The sequence below is a fragment of the Hippopotamus amphibius genome, chromosome 7 (assembly GCF_030028045.1).
Source record: "Hippopotamus amphibius kiboko isolate mHipAmp2 chromosome 7, mHipAmp2.hap2, whole genome shotgun sequence".
Taxonomy (NCBI): Eukaryota; Metazoa; Chordata; class Mammalia; order Artiodactyla; family Hippopotamidae; genus Hippopotamus; species Hippopotamus amphibius.
The window spans coordinates 75,526,952-75,549,050 of NC_080192.1; the positions used below are offsets into that span (position 1 = coordinate 75,526,952).

Sequence of the window (22,099 nt, forward strand, 5' to 3'; positions counted from 1 at the left end):
AAGGTATGGATAATTATGTCCAGAATGGCTGTCTGTTAATATTAGCTTGCCATCCACTTGCTTTTGTACACTGAGATTGCCAGTCCCCTAATGCAGTGATAGTGACCAGCTGGCATGGGAAAAATGGGCTGTGGAGTCAGGCTGACTGGACTTATAATATTGGCTCCATCATCCAGCTTTCTCAGTGGGGGCCTGTTCTCTGAGGGTGGGTTGCATCTTTAAAAAAAAAAGTTAAATACCTTGTGAGGTGTTAGGAGTAATATATATAAAAAGAGCCTGGAAGGTGGTAGGTCCTCACATTATTGTAAAGTAACAGAGTGGCCTTGTGGGGAGAGTTTTGGCTTTGAAGTCTTAAGGGACCTAGGTTCAAAGCATAATACATTGGGAAGCCATCAGCAAAATCTAGAATATGGGACAATTCCAGAAACCAGCAACCAGTTTCTTCAAATAAACTGCAAGGAGAAAACAACAGGTAGGAGTACTTATCAAGTGAAACATGAGGAAGATACTAACCAAGAGCAGTGCATGGACCTTGTTTGGATCTTGGTTTGAAAAAAATCAACTGTAAAGAAAAAAATCAAATATGGATACTCAGTATTGAGAGACTTATTAAATTTTAGACACATTATGTTGTAGCAATATGCACTGATACTTAGGGGTAAAATATGTCTGACATTAGCTTTAAAACAGAAGAAGGAAGAGAGTAGTTTGGGATATGACTGATCCATTGTAGCTGGGTAGAAGAGGAGTTGTCGTTTTTCTCCTTTTGTGTATGTTTGAACTTTATCATGATAATAAACCAAAAAAAAAAAAAAAGTTGAGAGAGACAAAGGCCCAGTTCAGTCACTTTATACCTGTGACACCTCAGACAATTTCTCAAAAGCTATTTTATCTGTAGAATGGAAATAGTACCTATTTTGTTTTGGAATTTGCCATTGAGGTAGCTTTGGTTATTATTGCCACAAAATTGATCCAAACCAGATCTTTAACTTGAATTGATGATGGGAGAGAAAAGCCCTCTCCTTCATCTTGCCTTACCTCCTCTTTAAGATACAAAACTACTGCTTCCTTTCCTGGCTGTCACTCATCTCATACTGGGAAATGCCCAGTCATTTATCTGCCATTCAAGGCCATTCTCTGGGAAGGGGACACCTAAAGAGCCACCTATTAAATCTGTCCCTACCACTCCCGCATTAAATTTATAAACAAGAGTTTCCTAGTCAGTCTGTCAGGAAGATGCTGCCCTCAAGCCCTCCTGTCTGGCCTAGCTCCTGCATCCCCTTTCCTTTTTCACTGTCTACTTTTCTAATCAAAACTGCTTAGAGTGGGCTTTTGACTCCCCACATCATTATTTGGTGTTTCTGCTTCTTCCCTCATCTCCAAGCCAAACTTGCATCTTTATTATTTTTAAAAAAATTATTTAAACTGAAATATATTACAGTATTATGTTTTAGTTGTACTAAACAGTGATTTGACATTTGCATACATTATGAAATGATCACTGTAAGTCTAGTAACCATCTGTCCCCATACAAAGTTATATTATTGACTGTACTCTTTATGCTGTGTATTACATCCCCGTGGCTTACTTATTTTATAACTGGAGGTTTGTACCTCTTAATCTGCTTCACCTATTTTGCTCCTACCCCTCTCCCCTGTTCTCTTTATGAGTCTATTTTTGTTTTTTAGGTTGCACATATAAGTGAGATCGTACAGTTTTTGTCTTTCTATGTTTGACTTATTTCACTAAGCATAATACCCTCTAGATGCATTCATGTTGTTACAGATGGCAATATTTCATTCTTTTTTATGGTGGAGTAATATTCCATTGCATATATATATTTATCTATTGCTGGACACAGGTTACTTCTGTATCTTAGCTATTGTAAATAATGCTGAAATGGTATGCACATATCTTTTCAAATTACTGGGGTTTTTCTTTGGGTAAATATCCAGAAGTGAAATTGCTGGATCATATGGCAGGTCTATTTTTAGTTTTATGAGAAAATTCCATAGTGGCATACTGTTTTCCATAGTGGCTGAACCAATATACATTCCCACCAATAGTGCACGGGGCTTCCTTTTCTCCACATCCTTGCCAAACTAGTTATTTGTTGCCTTTTTGATGATAGCCATTGTGATAGGTGTGACGTGATATCTCATTGTGGTTTTGACTTGCATTTCCCTGGTGATGTTGAGCATCCTTTCATGTGCCTGTTGGCCATCTGTATGTCTTTGGAAGAATGTCTACTCAGGTCCTTTGCCCATTTTTCAATTGGGTTGTTAGTTTTTTGATGTTGAGTTGTATGAGTTCCTCATATATTTTGGATGTTAACCCCTTATTGGATATATCATTTGAAAATATCTTCTCCCATTCAGTAGGCTGCCTTTTGTTAACACAAATCTGTTCCATTGATCTACGTGTCTGTTTTTGTGCCAGTACCACACTGTATTTATTACTGTAGCTTTGAATCATAGATTAAAGTTGGAGCATGATACCTCCATCTTTGTTCTCTCTCAAGATTGCTTTGGCTATCAGAGTCTTTTGTGTTTCCATACAAATTCTGGAATTATTCTAGTTCTGTGGAAAATGCCACTGGTATTTTGATACAGATTGCATTAAATCTGTAGATTGCCTTAGGTACACCCTTGCTTCTTTTCTCTGTCGTTTAAAAATTTAAACCAGTATTCCCCTAAGAAAGAAAAATCTCCATATATTTCCAGACTGTGGTAGCAGAATAATGGTCCCCCAAAGATGTCCATGTCCTAATCCTAGAACATGTGAATATGTTAGGCTGAACAATAAAAGGTTTATTCAGATTGCAGATGGAATTAAGGTTGCTAATCAGCTGACCTTAAACTAGGGAGACTATACTGGATCATCCAGGTGGGCCCAGGAATCACAAGGGAGGCAGAAGAAGAGAGTCAGGGAGGTGTGACTGTGGAATAGTCAGAGAGATGCAATGCAGCTGGTTTAAAGATGAAAAAAGGGGATCAAGGGATGCAATTAACCTCCAGAAGCAGAAAAAGACAAGGAGATGATTCTCCCCCAGTCTCCAGAAAGAAACACAGCCCTGCTGCCACATTGATTTCAGTGCAGTGAGACCCATGTCAGACTTCTATAGAACTGTAATGCTTTAATGGTGTCAGTAGATCAGTAAACTCAACTCCTGTCTCCTGGGTTAGTGGGTCTAAAATTTAGCTGCACGTTAGAATCACCTGGGGATCTTTTTGTTCCCCATGTCCGGATTATACCCAGAGCACTGAAGCAGAGTATCTGGGGGTGAGACCCAGGCATTATTACTTAAAAGTTCCCCAGGTGCTTTCAACATGCAGCCAAGGCAGAGAACCTCTACCTCAGGCTAATCACAGAAGCATGAAGAGTAGACTTCCCTGGGTGGTGCAGTGGTTAAGAATCCATCTGCCAATACAGGGGACACAGGTTTGAGCCCTTGTCCAGGAAGATCCCACATGCCCTTGGAGCAACTAAGCTCATGTGCTGCAATGACTGAGCCCATGCACTGCAACTACTTAAGCCCGTGCACCTAGAGCCCATGCTCTGCCAACAAGACAAGTCACCACACTGGAGAAGCCCTCACACCGCAATGAAGAGTAGCCCCCGGTCACCACAACTAGAGAAAACCCGCATGCAGCAATGAAGACCCAATGTAGCCAAAAAAAAAAAAAAAAAAAGCACAAGCTCTTTTTCTTGCCTCTTGGTAACTGGGAACCCTAGGGGCAGAGAGGAAGTGTAACACCCCTCAATAGGAGCACCAAACCTTTGCTTCAGGGGAGAAGTGGGCTCCATCTGGACATTTAGCAGCTTAGAAATGGGATCCTGTCTCTCCTCACTAAGCAGGAATACGGGTATCTCTCTAATGGTATCTATTAAACAATCTGCAAGTAGAGAACAAAGATCTTTTTTTCCTGGAAACATTTGGGTAAATTGCTGATCCGATGCCCCATCACAGGTGAGTGTGTATTTCCTACAGACATTCTCTCGTATACCTGCAATATGACCACCCAAATCAGAAAATTACAACTTGTACATTACTAACATTTAATCCTCAGACCCTATTCCAAGTTCTGCTAAATGTTCCAATAATGTCTTTTATAACAAAGAATCCAGTTCCTGTTGCCTTTAGTTGTCATGTCCCTTTAGCCTTCTCCGTTCTGGAACAGTTCTTCAGTCTTTCCTTGATTCTTGTGACCTTGACACTTTTGACAATTACACTATCAACTTGGGTTTGTCTGATGTCTCCTCATGATTGGATTCAGGTTATGCATCTTGGGCAGGAGTGACACAGAGGTGATGCTGGAGGTGTCTCGGTGGGCACATGATGTCAATTTGTCCAACTGCCGATGAGGCGTTCACTTTAGTCATTTGATTAAAGTAATGTCTGCCAGGTTTCTCCACTGAAGTTGCCCTTTAATTATTATTATGATTTTTTTGGTCAGAACTTTTTCTTTTTTGAATTTTATATATTTATTTACATATATGTATATCCACTTTTTTTTTTTTAGATTGTTTTCCCGTATAGGCCATTACAGAGTATTGAGTAGAGTTCCCTGTGCTATACAGTAGGTTCGTATTGGTTATCTGTTTTATCTAAAGTAGTGTGTATATGTCAATCCCAATTCCCAATTTATCCCTCCCCCTGCTAATTCCCTGGTAACCATAACTTTGTTTTCTACATCTGTGACTCTATTTCAGTTTTGTAAATAAGTTCATTTGTACCTTTCTTTTAGATTCCACATAGCAATATCACGATATTTGTCTTTCTGTCTGACTTCATTCAGGATGACAGTCTCTAGGTCCATCCATGTTGCTGCAAATGGCATTACTTTGTTCTTTTTTATGGTTGAGTAATATTCCATTGTACATATGTACCACATCTTCTTTATCCATTCCCCTGTTGATGGATATTTAGATTGCTTCCATGTCCTATTTAAATAGTGCTGCAATGAACATTGGGGTGCATATATCATTTCAAATGATGCTTTTCTCCATCCTTTAATTATTAATAAATATCTAATGGGGCAATACTTTGAGATGTTCTCATCAAACTTTCAATTTATTAATTTATATCAGTATAGACTCATGCTTTCATATTGTATTCAGTGGATTATAATTCATAACTGTCATCATTTTTTGATGTTTAATTTGTTCCAAATTTGACCAGTGGAAGCTTCTCCAAAGCTGGCTCTTGTGGACTTTTGACATGTCTGTATCATTCTTGTAGCACTTCTTTTATTCTCTGGCACAAAATGTTCCAGGCCATTAATAAACCATGAGGTAGGTGCTATTATTATCACCTCCATATTAGAGATGCAGAAACCTAGGAACAGCTCAGGATTACACAGCTAGTTAGTTGTGGTGGCAGGGTTGTGAATCCAGACCATTTAGCTTGGGCCTGAGCTTTTCCCCCCTAACTTTTTATTTTGAAATAATTTTAGACTTTCAGAAAAGTTGCAAAAATAGTACAGAGTTCTTGTTTACCTTTCACCCAGTTTCTGCTAATATTAACCTAAGACGTTAACACATAATACAGTGGCTGAAACCAGGAAACTCACATTGATACAGCACTATTAACTGACTTTGCTGGCTTTCTCAGTAAGGTCCTTTTCTGATCAAGGATCTCATGCTGCATTTCATTGTCATACCTCCTTGGTCTCCTCCAACCTGTGACAGTTCCTCAGTCTTTGTCTTTAGAACCTGTCACTTTTGAACAAGACAGCTGGTCGATTGATTTGTGGAATGCCCTCATTTTGGGTTTGCCTGCTATTTGTTCCTGGTTAGATTGAAGGTATCCACGAATACACAGGTGACACTGGGGCCTCTTCATGCATCACATCAAAATAGTGACTTATTACTGGGGATGTAAATTTTGATCCTTTGGTTAAGGTGGTAACTACTAGGTTCCTCCACTGTAAGGTTACTATTTTTCCTTTTTAAATTAGTAAGTACCTCATGAAGATATACTTTGAGACAATGCAAATGTCCTTATTTTTGCTTACTAGTTTTTGCAACCATTTTTGCCTGCAACAATTACTGTGATGTTTGCCTAACGGTGATTTTCTTTTTCCATTATCCCTTCTACATTCATTAATTGGTATTCTATAAGAACTGTCCTTTCTCCCCCATGTATATATTTATTCAATTATTTACTTATCTCAGACTGGCGTCATGAATATTTTATTCTACAACTTATAATCCATTACAGATTTGACCATTGGGTGCTCTTTCAAGTTGGTTCCTGAGTCCTTTGGACGAACCCCCTTATTTTTTGATCCACTTTCTTCCCTTATAGTACCACAAGATATTCCAGGTTCATTTTATACTTTCTCTGCCCCAGATCTGCAATTTCTCCAAGGACCTCTGGTTCTTTTTATTAAAGAATGGTATTTAGAAACCAAGATCTGGATACTATATGTGCTTACTGCTACTGGGGTGTCACTGTCTCCAGGCCCTCTGAACAGATAGGGCTAAGAAATATACACACATATATTCTAACCCTGGCACTCACACACAGATGCATATTTACTTCAGTATCTATCTGTATATATATATATAATAAAAACCATGAGTTCATACTACCTCCAATCCCAATCCAACACCACAAGGTTCATTTCAGCCTTATCACCTTCTTATCTGCAGCTATTCTCCTACAGTGAGAAACCCAGCAGGGCCAGAGCTCTGTAACCACACCATCCCTGCCAGGAGAGGGCACAGGGAGAGTGCTGCAACATGCTTGGCCTTTAAGGATGGGATCTTGAAGACATAAGGGAAAGTCATTCCCAGCCGAGAGAACATGAGTAGAGGCTGGCAGGCAAAGCAGGGCAGGAAGAGACTCCAAAGGGCCAGAATTAAATGCAACATTGTGTAGCTCATGAGGGTGATTTCACCAGCAATTTTGCATCCATTAGGTTTTATTTCACCAGGCAGTGGAGAACCGCCTGACATTTTGGATTAGGAAGTGGCAGAACCAAGGCTATCCGGGCTTTAGATCCAAGAGCAAATGGATTTGGGGGTGCGGGTGGGGGAGAATGGAGCTGTGGTCAAGAGCTAGGGTGGTGGCGGCTACCATGGAAAAGAAATGACAGGTGGGAAAGGTGCTAACAGAACCAGCAGAACCTTGCAACTGGCAGAATGTGGAGGAGGTAAGAGGACGGAGAAAAAGTAACAGGGCTCCAATCCTGTGTGGTTGGGAGAAGGTGGTACCATGAACAAAATCCCAAACAAAGGGTTCTCTATAAATTGTTTCCCCCTTGGGGGCAGGTACGCTGTGACCACAAAGACAGGCCTGACTCAGTGACCTCTCCCCTCCTGTCTGATCTGAGTTCTGGGCCCTCCCTCAGCCCCATTAACTCCATTGCCTTCAACACACAGCTATGATAACCATATGCCCCTGGGTGACTGCCCATCACCCAGGACATAGCTAAAAACCTTTCAAGGCCCCCTACATGCTGGCCCCGACTTATTCCTTTGGTTTACTTCACATTATAGCCAGAGACCACTCACCCTGCCCTGTGCCTTGGCATCACTTGAGTCCATGTCCTTTTTTCTAGCCCCATCGGTCCCAGGCATCTCCTTGAACTCTTACTTCTCCTAGGAACACCACTCTTTACCTGGCTAACCACTCCTGGACCCATGCAAGTCAACCTGCCCCATCTTATGGCTTAGATGCAGCAATTCTGTACTGAAACAGCCTATTTATCTTTCTCCCCTCACCTGTATGTTTTTGCGGCAAGGATATGTCGTTTACTCTTGGCCCCAAACACATGGCACCTCCTGGATATATTGTAGGTGTCTGAGTACTTGATAGGAGAGGGCAGACACTCCAAACTCATTTCTCACTGCTCCCTTTGCCTCCACTGCCCTTCCTCTCCTTGCTGCTCAGCTTCTTCCCTCAGAACCCAGCTCATCGATAGGGCCTTCTACATCTCTCCCATCACCCCCCTTCCTGATTTGTCTGAACTTGGAACCTGCGTCAGTGTTGGTCTGTTGGCCTCAGCTACATCTGAGCCGGTCAGCAGAGGTGCTCAAACAGAACAGGTGAGGACATGGGTACACCAAGCTCCAGCCAGGCCTGCCACAAGGCCCCATCCAATAAGGGGGAGGAAGACAGCCTATTCTCTGTTTCTCCTGGTGGACTGCAGTTAGCATGTGAAGAGGCTGGGGAATTCTGCTACCAGGTTGAGAGCCCAGCCCCCTGGGGCCTCCTGTGCCACGTTGCCCAGCCAACCACTGAAATCTCAGGCTTCTGAGTTAGAGCCAGTGCCATGTTGCTTTGGTCCCCAGGGATGGTTGAGCAAACAACAGCACAAAGAACCACAAGAAAACAGAGTCACACACTGGGCCTTGTCCGTAATTATTACTATAATGATTTACAAAAACATTTTTTTCAGGCAACTGTGTTCAATTATTGTACATATGTGGGAGAGGGAGATGGGGGTCCTGGCCACAAGGTAAATGAAGACCTCTGTTGTGGAAGAGGTGGGAGGAGGAAATGTGCCCCCCTCACCCCCACGAGGTCTGACTCCTGATTAAGTGGCTTCCCCCCAACAAAAGAAGACCATTAACCCTCCCTGTCCCGGGTACTGGGGTAAAGGAGAGGGAGCAGCAAGTCAATGAAGTGCTTTGAAGGGGAGAACACAACCATTGTGGCCGCCCAAACCCCATGCATCCTCTGTCCTGGCTCCAAAGGGTCGGACCCTGGCCTGGACCCCCTCACCAGGGACAGAAGACTGACAAGAACTCAGTCTACACCAAGGCACCCATCCAGAAAGATGGGAAGACAGAGTGTGAAAGGGTCAGGGATGCCTGGGTGTGGCCCTCTGGGCTACCCTGTCAGGTCAGAAAGAGGACGGGGCATGAGAAGTCGTGACATGCCAGTGGGGAGCTGCTGCCTGCCCCCTCCTCCACCCCACTCCCCAAGGCTAGTTACACAGGCATCCAGGCACTCTGGCCCTGGGAGGGATCCTGTCAGAGGCTACGGGGGTGTTTGGGTGTCTGGCCTTGGAGCCGGGGAAGCAGAGAGCCATGGGCCTAACTGGCTCTGCCACGGGGGACACCCAGAACCACCCAAAGCTGGGCCCCTCAATTCCTATCTTCCAGCTCAAGCCTCCCATCCATGCAGCTAAACATTACCGTGTGCACACGTGTGCGTGTGCGCGTGTGTAGGGGAGGGCTGCAGGGAAGCACTGTTGCACCACTTGCCCAGGGTTCAGGGCATGCAGGAAGCCTGAGGCCTAGTATGTGAACCTGGACCAGAAAGGGTTACGGACTCTGGCTCCCCTTTCCTTCCATCTTCCCAATGCTTCACTCTCCTCCTTGGGCGCTAGAAGGTTTTACGATGAATAGCCCGGGAGCCATCCTCTTCATATTCCTTTTTGGATACCCACATCTTCTTAAACGTGTCCAGTGAGGCCAGGATGGAGCCACTGTGAGGAGGGAGGGAGAGCATCTTTGCTGATCTGAGGGCTGAGAAAACCGCCCTCCCTGGGCGCCCAGGGCTTCACTTCCCTTACCTGGGAGGGAAATCCACCCACCTCCACCTGGCCTGGGCCAACCCGGGGAGCAGTGTCCAGGGCACAAGGGCCTCCTCCCAGAGCCCTCCCCGTGAGCCCCGCCTCACCCGATCCACGTGGAGTACAGCCGTTCCTGAGGGGCTGAGATCTACATGGAGCAAGCGGCAACGTAACTGCCCCGTCCCCCCACAGCAGCCCCCCGCCCAGCCTCGGGGGGGCCTTTCCCCCAGTGCCCGAGGCCAGGCAGCAACTGCCGCAACTGGGAACAGGGGGTGCAGCAGGGCAGGGCTGGGTGTGGAAGGCAGAGGGCATCTGAAGGTGGTTCTTGTCCTTTCCTCCCCAGGTCAAGGTTGCCCAGCACCCCCATGTCCTATGGAGACTCCCCATAACCTCACCTTGATTTTGACGTCCTTTGGGGCGAGCTTCTTCACTTCACTTAGTAATCGGTCGCCGAAGCCTGTGAACGCAAGGCTGGCTGAACCTGGGGTCCAAATCTGACCCTTTACCACTGGCTCCCCCACATCCAACCTCCGTTGTCCCCCACCCCCAGCTGCTGCCGCCCTTGTTTTGGTCATTCTTGCCAGGAGTAAGGGTAGGAGCCACCCTAAAGGGGGAAAAGATCCCGCAGCATGCCTGCAGGTGGGCCCAGCTTCCTTCCTCAGGAAGGCAGCATGCGATGGAACCCCAAGTCACTCAGCTCTGCCTGACCCCTACGTTCTCCCTCCCTCGACGCTCCAGAGCCAAGACCACCAGAAGCAAAGTCAAAGGCAAATGACGAGTCAGGAGAACACGTCTGCCACTTCTACGCAGCAGATGGACAAACATCACACACAGTGTCAGGATGGCGCCGGGGGACTCTTGTCCATAACTGATGGGGGCGTAAGTGACACAGCCTCTCAGGAGGGAAACTCTGGTGATATCTAACAAATGCACACACACGCCCCTTGACTCAGCAATTCTACTCCTAGGATTTATCTTTTAGGTATACTCTTGTCACGTGAAATGACAGTGCACGAGGTCACCCACTGGAGCATCTCTGTGATCAGAAAGGATTTCACCACCTCCCAGCCACCCAGGGGTTAACGGTTAAATGGCACATCCCTCCCACGCGCCAAGTAAGAGAACTCACACTACAGGAAAGATCCTCCGGATGTGGTGCAAAGTCAGACACACGTGGCGTGGAGCCGGAGAGTATGCTAAGGTCTGTGTGAAAAGGGAGTGCTTATCTACACACAGGTGCCACCTGAGAAACTAACAACTCCCGTGGGGAGGGAACTGGGTGACCAGGGTGATGGAGAAGGCAGACTTCATCTAATATATTTTAGACCTCGTTAAGCTTATCACCTATTTACAAAGTAAACAAAATTTAATTTTAAATCTTTCTGTGAAATAAAAACGCTCACTGAGCACCCCCAAGACAACAGAAAACGGGCCCCGTCACAGGCTCTAGGAAGTGGGGTGAAGTCTGAGGGTCCGAGTCATACTACCGTGTCCCAAGGGTGGTACCTCTGAACAGCGTGGAGCCACCGGAGAGCACGATGTTGGCGAACAGCGTCCGGCGAAGGTCCACGTCGGACTTGTGGATGGCGAAGGCCAGCACCTCGTGGAGCCCCTCACTCTCATCCCCTACCAGGTCTGGCTGGAACAGCAGCTCGGGGGCCCGGAACCGCGCTGGCCCCACCTGTGACACGCAAGATTGAGGCAGACAGGCCTCCTCCTCCTCCAGGTCCTGGCATCGCCCCTCTCCTGCCCCCGCCCGGCACTGCCCTGGCAACTCACATCGAGCGTGCTGCCGTCTGGCAAGGTGTACTGCACCTTCTCTGTTTCCAGAGCCTCATCCTTCTGCGGGTTGATGGACAGGTAGCAGGCCCGCTGCAGTGGGTAGGGACACAGCCCTCAGGAGGCGGCCACCGAGACACTCGCACCCAGGGCTCAACCTCACGCCAGGTCTGATCACCCCCCGTTCCCCACCTCCTGCCCTGTGTCACCTCTTTGATGGTCCGGACAACCTCAAACTCAGCTGAGGTATGAAAGTCGACCCCTTCCTTGCGCAGCAGCAGCCGGAGGTAGCGGGAGACGTCACGGCCGGCAATGTCTACCCGCATGATGGAGTGTGGCATGGCAAAGCCCTCGTAAATGGGGACAGCGTGGGTGACCCCATCCCCCGAGTCCAGAACCACTCCTGTCGTGCGTCCTGTTGCGTACCTGTCACCAGGTCAGCATCCCTTCACCTCAGCCACTGAGGCACGGGGACCTCCTCACCCCTGGAAGGGACCCCGGGACATGTGCATTATCTGGTCTGAAAGAGGGACCGTGTGGGGCTCCCTAAAGGGACAGGCATCCGGGGGCTGGTCATCCCGAGCAGGAGGCTGGCCCCAGGGAGGATGGAGATGGAGGGGATGCAGGGCTTAGGGAGCACTCACAGGCTGAGCACGGCCTGCATGGAGATGAACAGGGCCGGCACGTTGAAGGTCTCGAAGAACACCTCGGCCGCCTTCTCCCGGTTCTTACTCGGGTTGAGCGGAGCTTCCGTGAGAAGAACAGGGTGCTGCAAGACACGGCAGAGCTGCCGCAGGGGCAAAGACAACGTGCAGGCCCCGCAGGATCTTTCCAGGGAGCACTCCCCTCGCCGCGAGCACATGAAGCTGCGGCCTGCCATCCCTCCTGAGGGCACGAGCCCATCAGCTGCCAGCAGTTACTCTTCCAAAGACCCAGGGCTCCCTGGAAAGTTCTGCTCAGCAGCCACCCACTGTGCGGACCCACGCCCACACCACGCAGAGGCGGCAGGCCCTGACATAAGCCAAGGGAAACGCGGAAGCCCGACCCGGATGCCGCGGGGCAGGGAGAGGGCGCCCGCGGGAGGGGCTGCTGCCCCACCTCCTCAGAGAAGGTCTGCAGCTGGTCCTTGGAGTAGACGTACTGCCAGACGCGCTCCATGTCGTTCCAGTCCCGCACCACACCGTGCTCCATGGGGTAGCGGATGGCCAGCAGCCCCCGGTGCTCCTGCGGAGGGGGGGAGGCCAGCGGTGGCACCAGACACTCACCCAGCAACTGCTCTCTGCCCTCCTGGGAGCTGTCCCTTCATCTGCTCACTGGCTGTCCCTGTGCCCTGTGGCAGGTCCTGAACCCAGCGTGGGTTCATCTGTCCAACTGCTTCTCAGGCTCTCAGAGCCCAGCCAGTTTCAAAGGACAGGACCAGAGAGGGTGGCAGCGTGTTCCCTCCCACCCTGCAGTCCCCTCGCCACCCACCCCCCTCCCTCCACGGCCTTTCGTTCTCTACACTCACTGCCAGCACATGCCCTCCTTCCCTCTTCACACATGGCCTGACGTCCATCCCCACCACTTCAGCGCCAGGAGCCTCTGTGAATCCTACTCGTTACGTGCTGCCACCGCTCCTCCAGGGCACAGCTGGACGCCGTAAGCCACCTCTCCTCCCAGCTCTTTAGCCTGTGCTCGGGTCTCCCGCAGGGATCTGCCCTTCAACCTCCCCCCACAATGTGCCCCTTCCTGCCCAGCACCACTCGGCCTCTCTCACCCACAGCTGCGGCTCCTACTGACCTCATTTCCTGAGAGCCCCATTATCTGCACCTCGAATCCTCAGCACCCCGTACTGTATTCCCCAGGTGCCTAAACTGCACTTGCTTGTTATTCCCTGCCACCCCCCACCCCTCATTTGCTCCTCCTCCCAAGGCCCTTATCTGGCCCTACAGTCTATAGGCATACCCCTGGCTGGAGCACAAGAGCTGGCCCTCTCACTCGGATCGCTCATCAAGTCCAAGTGATTCAGACTTTTAAGTCACTTTTTAAACCAGTTCTTTCCTCTGTAGCTTCTAAAAGACAGGGCACAAAGTGGTCTAACTGTGTTGCCCTATATGGGAACTGTGGCCCCATCTCACAGAGCAAAGGGACCACGGTGCAGCACTGCAGAGCTGGAGCCAGGAGGGCACCCAGCAGATGGCCCCAGGGAACAGACTCCCAGGGTCCTCTCTGGAGGTACAGCTCTGACCACCAGTCAAGGCTCCTGGGACAGAGGACCCCAAACACAGGCAAAGGCAGGCTCCACAGATATTACCTCTGCTTTTGGTCCAATGAAGAGGTCCCCTTCTAGGGCTCCAGCCATCACCCGCATGTGCTTGGGGCGCCCGACACTGCGAGAACAGGAGAAGCCAGGGAGGTGGGCAGGGGGCACATATGAGCCCAGTCCAAGAAGACCAAAGTCCAACTCCAATGGTCAACAGGGTAACTATACTCAAAGCATCAGGAGGCAGCCACTGGGCAAAGATCAGAACCTAGGCCTACAGGCCATGGGACTACAGAGTAGGCCTTGGCAGGACAGAAGCCAGGGTTGGAAGAAAAGGTGTCCCCTCCATTTCCCACCAGCCCTCCCAGAGACAGCTGAGAGCTCTGGAATGTCAGCACTTCACGAGGCCTATCCCTGGCAGAGGGTCAGCTTCTGCAGCCACGATGATTCAGCCCACGGTCTTGATTTCAGGAGGGCACACCAAGGCAGGGTGGGCCCAGGAAGCTGGGTCATGGCCCTCACATATACCCCCCTCTCTCAGTCAGTCCTGCCCCTTCCCACTGCCAGGGATTCCGGAACAGAGATGCAGTTCTTGGCAGAATGGGCGAGCTACCATTCCAAACTCTGACCCAAGTTCCTTGCACATCAAGAGGAGTCGTTAATTACATTCAATGTGAGTGCAGAAAGGAAAGCTGAGGCCCCACTGGGTGCTCCATGCTGGCTCTGTCTTGATATAGCCAGCCACTTTGGGGGCCTTAGGAATTCCCCGCCCTGGTTTAGGCCACTAAATTCTAAAGCCTCCAGGATTTGAGAAGAGACACGGCTGAGGAAAAACTTCCTGATGGGCTAGAGTGGCCGGGGGAACACTCCAGGCTTTCTCTGGGTATTACCTCTCTCTTAGCTCTGCCACCACTGGCACTAATCAGGCAAAGACCCCCCTTGACTGAACAAAATATTTTCTAGAGTCTGAAAATAAATGAGCTCTGAAAAAAACATTTCCCAGGAGGAAGGGGTGGCATTAACTCCCTACTCTTTCTCCTCTGAGTCTAAGTCTCTCTTTTATTCTTGCTGCTGCTACCACACCCTGTCCCCAGGGGAATGCTGGTGATTTATCCTTCCTGGCTACAGGAGGGACCAAAATCAGACTCCAAAGAGAAGGGGGAAGCCCAGAGCACCTGTCTTCTCCTTCTAGAGCCCTTAGCAGCACCAGCTTCACAAATCTGGTGTCTTCCCCTACAGGCAGGGGCAAGGGTTGGCCTCAAAGAGAGCTGTGACACAGGATCCATGTTCTCCCTGGAAGCAAACCAAAGGGTTAAGGATGCTGCCTGAGCAACACTTACTAGTTTGGGAAACAGTATTTGGGAATCTGGTCTCCTGCAAAGCCAGCCTTGATCACCCCTGAACCCTGCAAAGAAAAACAATGTTTAGCTTCCAATATTGACCTCCAGATGAAGGCAGTGCCCTGCCGTGGAGAGGGCTGCTGCCCCACTATGGCAGCCCGGGGAAGAAGCCTGAGATCCTGCCAAGAGGGCAAGGTCATTTACAAGTACACCAGTGGTTCAAAACTGGGGGCAATTCTACATTCCCTCCCCCAAATTTGACAATGTCTGGAGCCTGGCAAGTGGGGGCTGCCACTGGCATCTAGTGGGTAGAGGCTACGGATGCTGTTAAACATCTTACAATGCACAGGACAGCCCCACGTAACCAAGAATTATCCAGGCCAGAATGTCACTAGTGTGGAGGTGGAGGAACCATCCTCGTCTGCACACTCCAAGGTCAGCGCCTGCCAAGAGGACTCCATAGCAACACAAGCTACTCCCCAAATCCAGCTAGAAGCAACCCCGAGGCTTTCTTCAACACTCCCCCGCCCCCTTCCCTCAGCAGCCATGGACCACACACAGGACCTGCCGGAGAAGATCACTGGGTGCACGGGGACAACTGGCACCTCTCCTCAAGTGGCTTCCGCAGGGACTACAGGAGAGCTTGACCCTGCCATTGCTCCAGCATGGAGGCTTGACTTAGATCTTAAAGGTAACCTGGCATCTAGAAACCCCCCACCCACTGCAGGAATGAGCATCTCAACCCCTCTTCCCGCAGATCTCCATCACAACCCTTGGGGTCTGTAGAGCAGAAATAAACATCCCAAAGTTACAGAGAAGGGGCTGGAAGCCCAGGGAGACCAAGCAGGTTGCCCTCTAAACTCACAAACTTGTTGATTATGAACTCCCCAAGAAAGAAAGTGCCCTGGTCCTTCCTGTATCATGATGGAGAGCATCCTCCAAACCCAGTTCTAGCTTTTATTTCTTTACTTTTTTTGCGCACGGGCTTAGTTGCTCCACAGCATGTGGGATCTTCCTGGAGCAGGGATCGAACCCATGTCCTCTGCACTGGCCGGCAGATTCTTAACCACTGCGCCACCCAGGAAGCCCCTCTAGCCTTCTTATTAAACACTCCCTGCTGTGACTCAGGGCACTCACATGGGTACTCCGAAAAAGACAGCCGTTCTGGGATTACATGGGGGTCATGTGGAAGGGAGACAGATCCCAGAAAGAGAAGTGAGTCATTATCAAAAACTCCAAGGCTCACACTCCAGAGGCAGATACCCAGCTAGGGGCAGATCCACAGATCCCTGCCCTTCATTTTCTTCCTGTGGACCAGAAAGCATGCTGAGCCCCAGTGCTGAAGGACAATGGAGCGAGGCAACTTTCCTCTGAGGTTTCCAAATGATGATCCCAAACTGCTTATGGGTCCTGGGCTGAGTAGTCCTGAATTCTCTCCACTGCCCTGCCAGCTGTGGAACTTCTGCTTGGCTCAGGGAGCACTAAAGGAGAGAGTCAAAGTAGCCAGGTGGCCAGCCAGGTAGTGATGGCTGTGCGGCTGGCAGAGCTCAACTTGCATTTTCCCCAGTCCCAGGAAAAGGGCGCAGTAGGGTCTGCCCACTCTGGAGGTGCTGCCTGGGGGTGCAGCACTTGGGAAGAGCTGTTGTAGAGGTCCCCAGGTCAACCCTCTCCAAAAGTTGGGGCCAGCAGTGTGCAAGAGCGCAAACACTGTCCCTCCTGCACTAGGAGGAGCAGACAGAGCCACAGCCTGAGAAGAGGGAAAGGGGCTGGGGTCGAAACCTGCCCAGTGACCCCACTCTCAACTGAGAATGGTCCGGGGTGCATCGGCAGGGCCGCCCGGCTGTCACCCCACCTCTCCGGATGCTGACCAAGGGCCGCCAGAACGATGGGACCCCTTCCTCTCTTGATCTCCCCGCCCGACTCAGGGAGGGCAGGGGCTGGGGTTCCGCCGCGCCGGCGGAGGGCTGACCCCGCGGCCCCGACTACAGGGCCAGGTGGGGACGGCCGGCAGGGCTGGCGGGCGGGCAGTGAGCGGAGAACCAGCCGAGACGGCCGGCGGTCCCTGCGGGCGCTGCCGCGTGCGCCCCCGGGGGCAGGGCGCCCGCCCTCCCCACGGCTCCGAGCCTCACGTTGTCGACGACCACGGGCTGGTTGGCGATGATGTCGTAGGACTCCATGGCCGGGCCGGGCCGGCCCTGCCCAGCAGGCGGGCTACAGGAGGGACCAACGGCGGGCGTGCGGGCGGGCGGACCCGGACGGCGGCGCCTCCTGACTCGGTGCCGTGCCCCTCCCACCCCGAGCGCGCAGCCTACGCGAGGCCGGCGGGGCCTTCTGGGCCCCGCGGCCAATCACCGTCCCCACCCGGGCGGATTGACTGCGGGGGCCGGGGGCCCGCGGCGGGCAAAGGGGCGGGGCCACCGGGTGCTGGCCAGCCAATGGAGACCGCCCGGAGGAACCGCCGGGGCGCTTCCAAGGTAGGCTGCACCGTGCGGGGATGACGTCATTGCTCCGCGCTTAAAGAGGACGCGGTCGGAGTCCCGCGGGCTGCGCATCCGCCTGTCCCGGGGGGCTGCTTTCCCGAGCCACCGCACCTCCGACCACGCTTCTTCATGAACTCGCAGTCCCCGAGGAGGCCGGCGGTGGATATTTCACCCACGGCATTTCTTTATTGAGCGCTGAGGAGGATCCTTTTCCTTGTAAAAATTACAGTTTCGTGGTAACGGTAGCTGGAGTGAATGGAACACCTGCTATGTGCTTGCGGAGCACTTCTACCCACTTTACATAGATTACGATATTACACCCTTGCAATTACTGTATCAGGTATTATTACTCCCATTTTATAGATATGGGAACCGAGGAGCGTCAGGCGTATGTAACTCGCACAAGTTTATCCAGCTGGCTGCAGCTGGGATTAGCTTGCGGTCAGTCTCCAGCCGCCCTGGGGTCAACTGCTGCAACAGGGCAAGGAGAGTCCTGAATTCAGTGACCAAACTTGAGCCATAGTTATTTGCCGCTCTGTATAACTTTCCCACTAGAAAAAGTTACAGAGAGCGGCAAATCCTACTAGTGAGATTAAGAATTGAAGCACGGCATCATACAGAAGAGTGCAGGAATCATAAGGATACATTTCAATGAATTGTTAACACGTGGACACGCCCGTATAACCATCGCTGAGTTTAAGAAACAGAGCACGACCAGCGCCCTAGGAACCTCCCACCCCTCTCGCTCACTGCCCTGTTCCTCCTGAGGTGACCACTACCCTGCATTCTACAGGTCACCACAGGTTAGTTTTGCCTATTTTGGAATTTTATGCAAATAGAATCATAGGTATGTGTTCATTTGTATCTGGTGTCTATGCATTCATAAAATGGGTCAACGTGAAACTTTAAAATAATGGAGGAGTTCTATATGATATGTTATGAAATACATCAGGACATCTGGCCAAATCGAAGCAAAGAAAGCCAGTCACAGTGTCCAGAATGTTCTATGTGTGAATGGCTTTGAAGAGTGTGTGAGGCACCTTCAAGACTCTTTAATATAGGAAAGGGACCACCATAAATGTGGGGCAATGAAGGGCAGATTCTTTCTACAATGCAGGCTTTTAAATTTTGTTGTTTTTAACTTGTTCTGTCTCTGTCTCTGCCTTGCAAATAAGATCATCTGTACCATTTTTCTGGATTCCACATATATGTGTTAATATATGATATTTGTTTTTCTCTTTCTAACTTACTTCATTCTGTATGACAGACTCTAGGCCCATCCACGTCTCTACAAATGACCCAATCTGTTCCTTTTTATGGCTGAGTAATATTCCATTGTGTATATGTACCACATCTTCTTTATCCATTCATCTGTTGATGGACATGTAGGTTGCTTCCTTGTCCTGGCTATTGTAAATAGTGCTGCAGTGAACATTGGGGTGCAGGTGTCTTTTTGAATTAGGGTTTTATCTGGGTATACGCCCAGTAGTGGGACTTGTGTATATCCACTCTTTTTTAGATTCTTTTTCTTAACCAATTTTTTAAGTGTACAGTTCAGTGGTATTAAATACATTCATAATGTTGTGCAACCATTACCACCATCCAGAACTGTTTTCACCTTATAAAAGTGAAACTCTATGCTCATTAAACAGTAACTCCTGATTCCCCATTTGATAGAATTTCCTTCCTTTCTACAGCTGAATTATATCCCATTGTATGTGTATACCACATTTTGCCTATCCATTCATCTGTTGATGAATTCCTGGTTGCTTCCACATTTTAGCTATTGTAAATAATACTGCTGTGAACATGGCTGTATAAATACCTCTTTGGGACTCTGCTTTCAATTCTCTGGGATGTATAACCAGATATGGGATTGCTGGATCATATTATAATTCTGTTTTTGATTGTTTGAAGAACAGCCATACTATCTTCCGTAGTGGATAGCTCATTTTTCATTTCCAACAACAGTGCACAGGGGTTTCAGTTTCTCCACAGCCTAACCACACTGGTTATTTTCTGTTTTTGTTTTTGTTTTGGATTGTAGCCATCCTAATTGATATGAGGTGTTAGCTCATCGTAGGTTTGATTTGCATTTCTATAATGATTTGTGATGTTGAGTATCTTCATTTGCTTATTGGCCATTTGTACATCTTCTTTGGGTAAATGTCTATTCAAGTCCTTTACCCATTTTTGAATTGGGTTTTTTGTTGTTGAGTTTTAGGAATTCTTTATATTCTAGATATTGATCCCTTATCAGATATGTGATTTACAAATATTTTCTATGGGTTGCCTATTTACTCTGTTAGTAGTGTCTTTGACACACAAAATTTAAAAATTTTCATGAAGTCTCATTTGCCTGGTTTTTCTTTTGATACCTGTGCCATTGGTGTCATATCTGAGGTATCATCACCAAATTCAATGTCCTGAAGCTTTGCCCTATGTTTTATTCTAAGAGTTTTGTAGTTTTAGCTTTTATATTTAGGTCTTTGACCCATTTGAGTTAATTGAAGTTAGGTAAGAGTCCAATTTCATTCTTTTGAACGTGGATGTGCAGTTTTCCCAGCACCATTTGTTGAAAAGACTGACCTTTCCCTGTTGAATGGTTTTGACAACCGTGTCAAAAATCATTTGATCATATATGTGCGGGCTTACTTCTGGACTCCCTATTCTATTCCATTGGTCTATATGTCTGTCTTTATGATATATTACCTTTTTTCTTTCTTTCTTTCTTTCTTTTTTTTTGTCTGCACCACATGGCATGTGGGATCTTAATTCCCTGATCAGGGATTGAACCCATACCCCCTGCAGTAGAAGCACAGAGTCTTAACCACTGGACCACCAGGGAAGACCCTATGATATATTACTTTTTAAATGAAATATAAAACTGAAATGAAAAGGTGTCTGCATAACAAGCACCTGAGCATTTATAAAAGAAGTGCCAGTGTTGTGCTTGTGAAGAAAGTCCAGGGACACTGGGCAGCAGGACAACAGTGCTGGGGAGAGGAGTGGCTGAGAAAGGGCCCCCAAAGTACATTTTGTTAAAGGCCTTTTGACACCTTTATTAGTTATCAATTGATTTCATGTGTGTGAATTTTTTTCTGGACCCTCTATTCTGTTCCATTGATCTATATGCCGATACCACATGGTCTTGTTCACTGTAGTTTTACAAGTCTTGAAATCAGGTGATGTGAGTCCTCTTTTGTTCTTCTTTTTCAGATTGTTTTGGAAAATCTGGGTCCTTTGACTTCCATACAATTTGGGGATAAGCTCCTCCATTTCTACAGGGAAGCCTCCTGGGATTTTGGTTGGTTTTGCACTGAATCTATAGGTCAATTTGAGGAGAATTAACATCTTAACAACATAGTGTCTTCTGATCCATAAGCTTGTCTCTCGCCATGTTAGGTCTTTTAAATTTTATTATTATTATTTTTATTGAAGCATAGTTGATTTACAATGTTGTGTTAGTTTCTGGTGTATAGCAAAGTGATTCTGTTATATATATATATGTATATATATAAAACAAATATGTATTCTTTTTCAGATTCTTTTTCATTACAGTTTATTACAAGATATTGAATATAGTTGCCTGTGCTATACAGCAGGACCTTGTTATTTATGTATTTTATTTTATTTTCTAAAGGACTTTTATTGAGATATAACTGACATACAATAAACTGCATATATTTAAAGTGTACAATTTGATATTTTTTTCTTATTAGTAATGTATATATGGCAATCCCAATCCATCCCCGCCCCCCCCCCCCCAGCCCGCCGCTGCTTCCCCCCCTTGGTGTCCATGTGTTTGTTCTCTATATCTGTGTCTCTATTTCTGCGTTGCAAGCTGGTTGATCAGTACCATTTTTCTAGATTCTGCATATTTGCATTCATATACAATATTTGTTTTTCTCTTTATGACTTGCTTCACTTATTTATCTATTTTATAATTGTAGTTTGTATCTGCCAGTCCCAGACTCCTAATTTATTTCCTCCCTTTCCTCTTTGGTAACCATAAGTTTGTTTTCTATGTCCATGAGTCTGTTTGCTTTGTAAATAAGTTCATTTGTATCATAAGTATTTTAGATTTCACATATAAGCGGTATCTTATGCTATTTGTCTTTCTCTGTCTGACTTACTTCACTTAGTATGATAATCTCTAGGTCCATCCATGTTGCTGCAAAGTCATTATTTCATTCTTTTTTATGGCTGAGTAGTATTCCATTGTATATGTCAATATATACAAAATCTTGATGGACATTTAGGTTGCTTCCATGTCTTGGCTATTGTAAATAGTGTTGCTGTGAACATTGGGGTGCATACATCTTTTCAAATTAGAGTTTTCTCTGGATATATGCCTAGAAGTGGGATAAATTTTATTATTTTTGAAAATTTTTGGTGTATGGGTCTTAGAGTCTCCCATCAAGTTTATACCAAAGTATTTCATATTTTTGATTCTATTATCAATAGTATTGTTTTTATAATTTCTGTTTCTAATTGTTCAATGTCGGTAGGTAGAAATACAATTGATTTTTAAAAAATTAATAGATTTTATTTTCAGAGCAGCTTTAGGTTTACAGAAAAATTGCACAGAAAGTACTGTTTCCCTATACCTCCATACCACCCACCCTCCCTTGCTGCAATGTCCTCTATTCTTTTTTTTTTATTTTTTAATTTTTTTGGGGGTACACCAAGTTCAATCATCTGTTTTTATACACATATCCCCGTATT

At 47.7% G+C, this 22,099-nt stretch overlaps 1 protein-coding gene across 4 annotated transcripts; it reads right to left on the reverse strand.

Annotated features, from left to right (window-relative positions):
* Positions 1 to 8,354: 8,354 nt before the first annotated feature.
* ACTR1B (actin related protein 1B) lies at positions 8,355 to 17,304 on the reverse strand. 4 transcript variants are annotated; one of them, XM_057742521.1, is made up of 12 exons: positions 17,021 to 17,303; positions 16,259 to 16,372; positions 14,892 to 14,955; positions 13,603 to 13,678; positions 12,408 to 12,533; positions 11,954 to 12,096; positions 11,519 to 11,735; positions 11,310 to 11,402; positions 11,037 to 11,211; positions 9,926 to 9,987; positions 9,638 to 9,678; positions 8,355 to 9,443 (listed from the first exon to the last, which is right to left on the reverse strand). In XM_057742521.1, exons 4-12 carry the CDS (start codon positions 13,657 to 13,659, stop codon positions 9,341 to 9,343), a joined length of 1,017 nt encoding a protein of 338 aa, XP_057598504.1. In that variant the 5' UTR covers positions 13,660 to 13,678; positions 14,892 to 14,955; positions 16,259 to 16,372; positions 17,021 to 17,303; the 3' UTR covers positions 8,355 to 9,340. The 4 variants fall into 4 exon arrangements, with proteins under 4 accessions (XP_057598504.1, XP_057598501.1, XP_057598502.1 ...); XM_057742518.1 differs by lacking the exon at positions 16,259 to 16,372 and having other exon boundaries at positions 14,892 to 14,956; XM_057742519.1 differs by lacking the exon at positions 16,259 to 16,372 and having other exon boundaries at positions 11,954 to 12,078; positions 14,892 to 14,956; positions 17,021 to 17,302.
* Between the last annotated feature and the right edge of the window lie 4,795 nt (positions 17,305 to 22,099).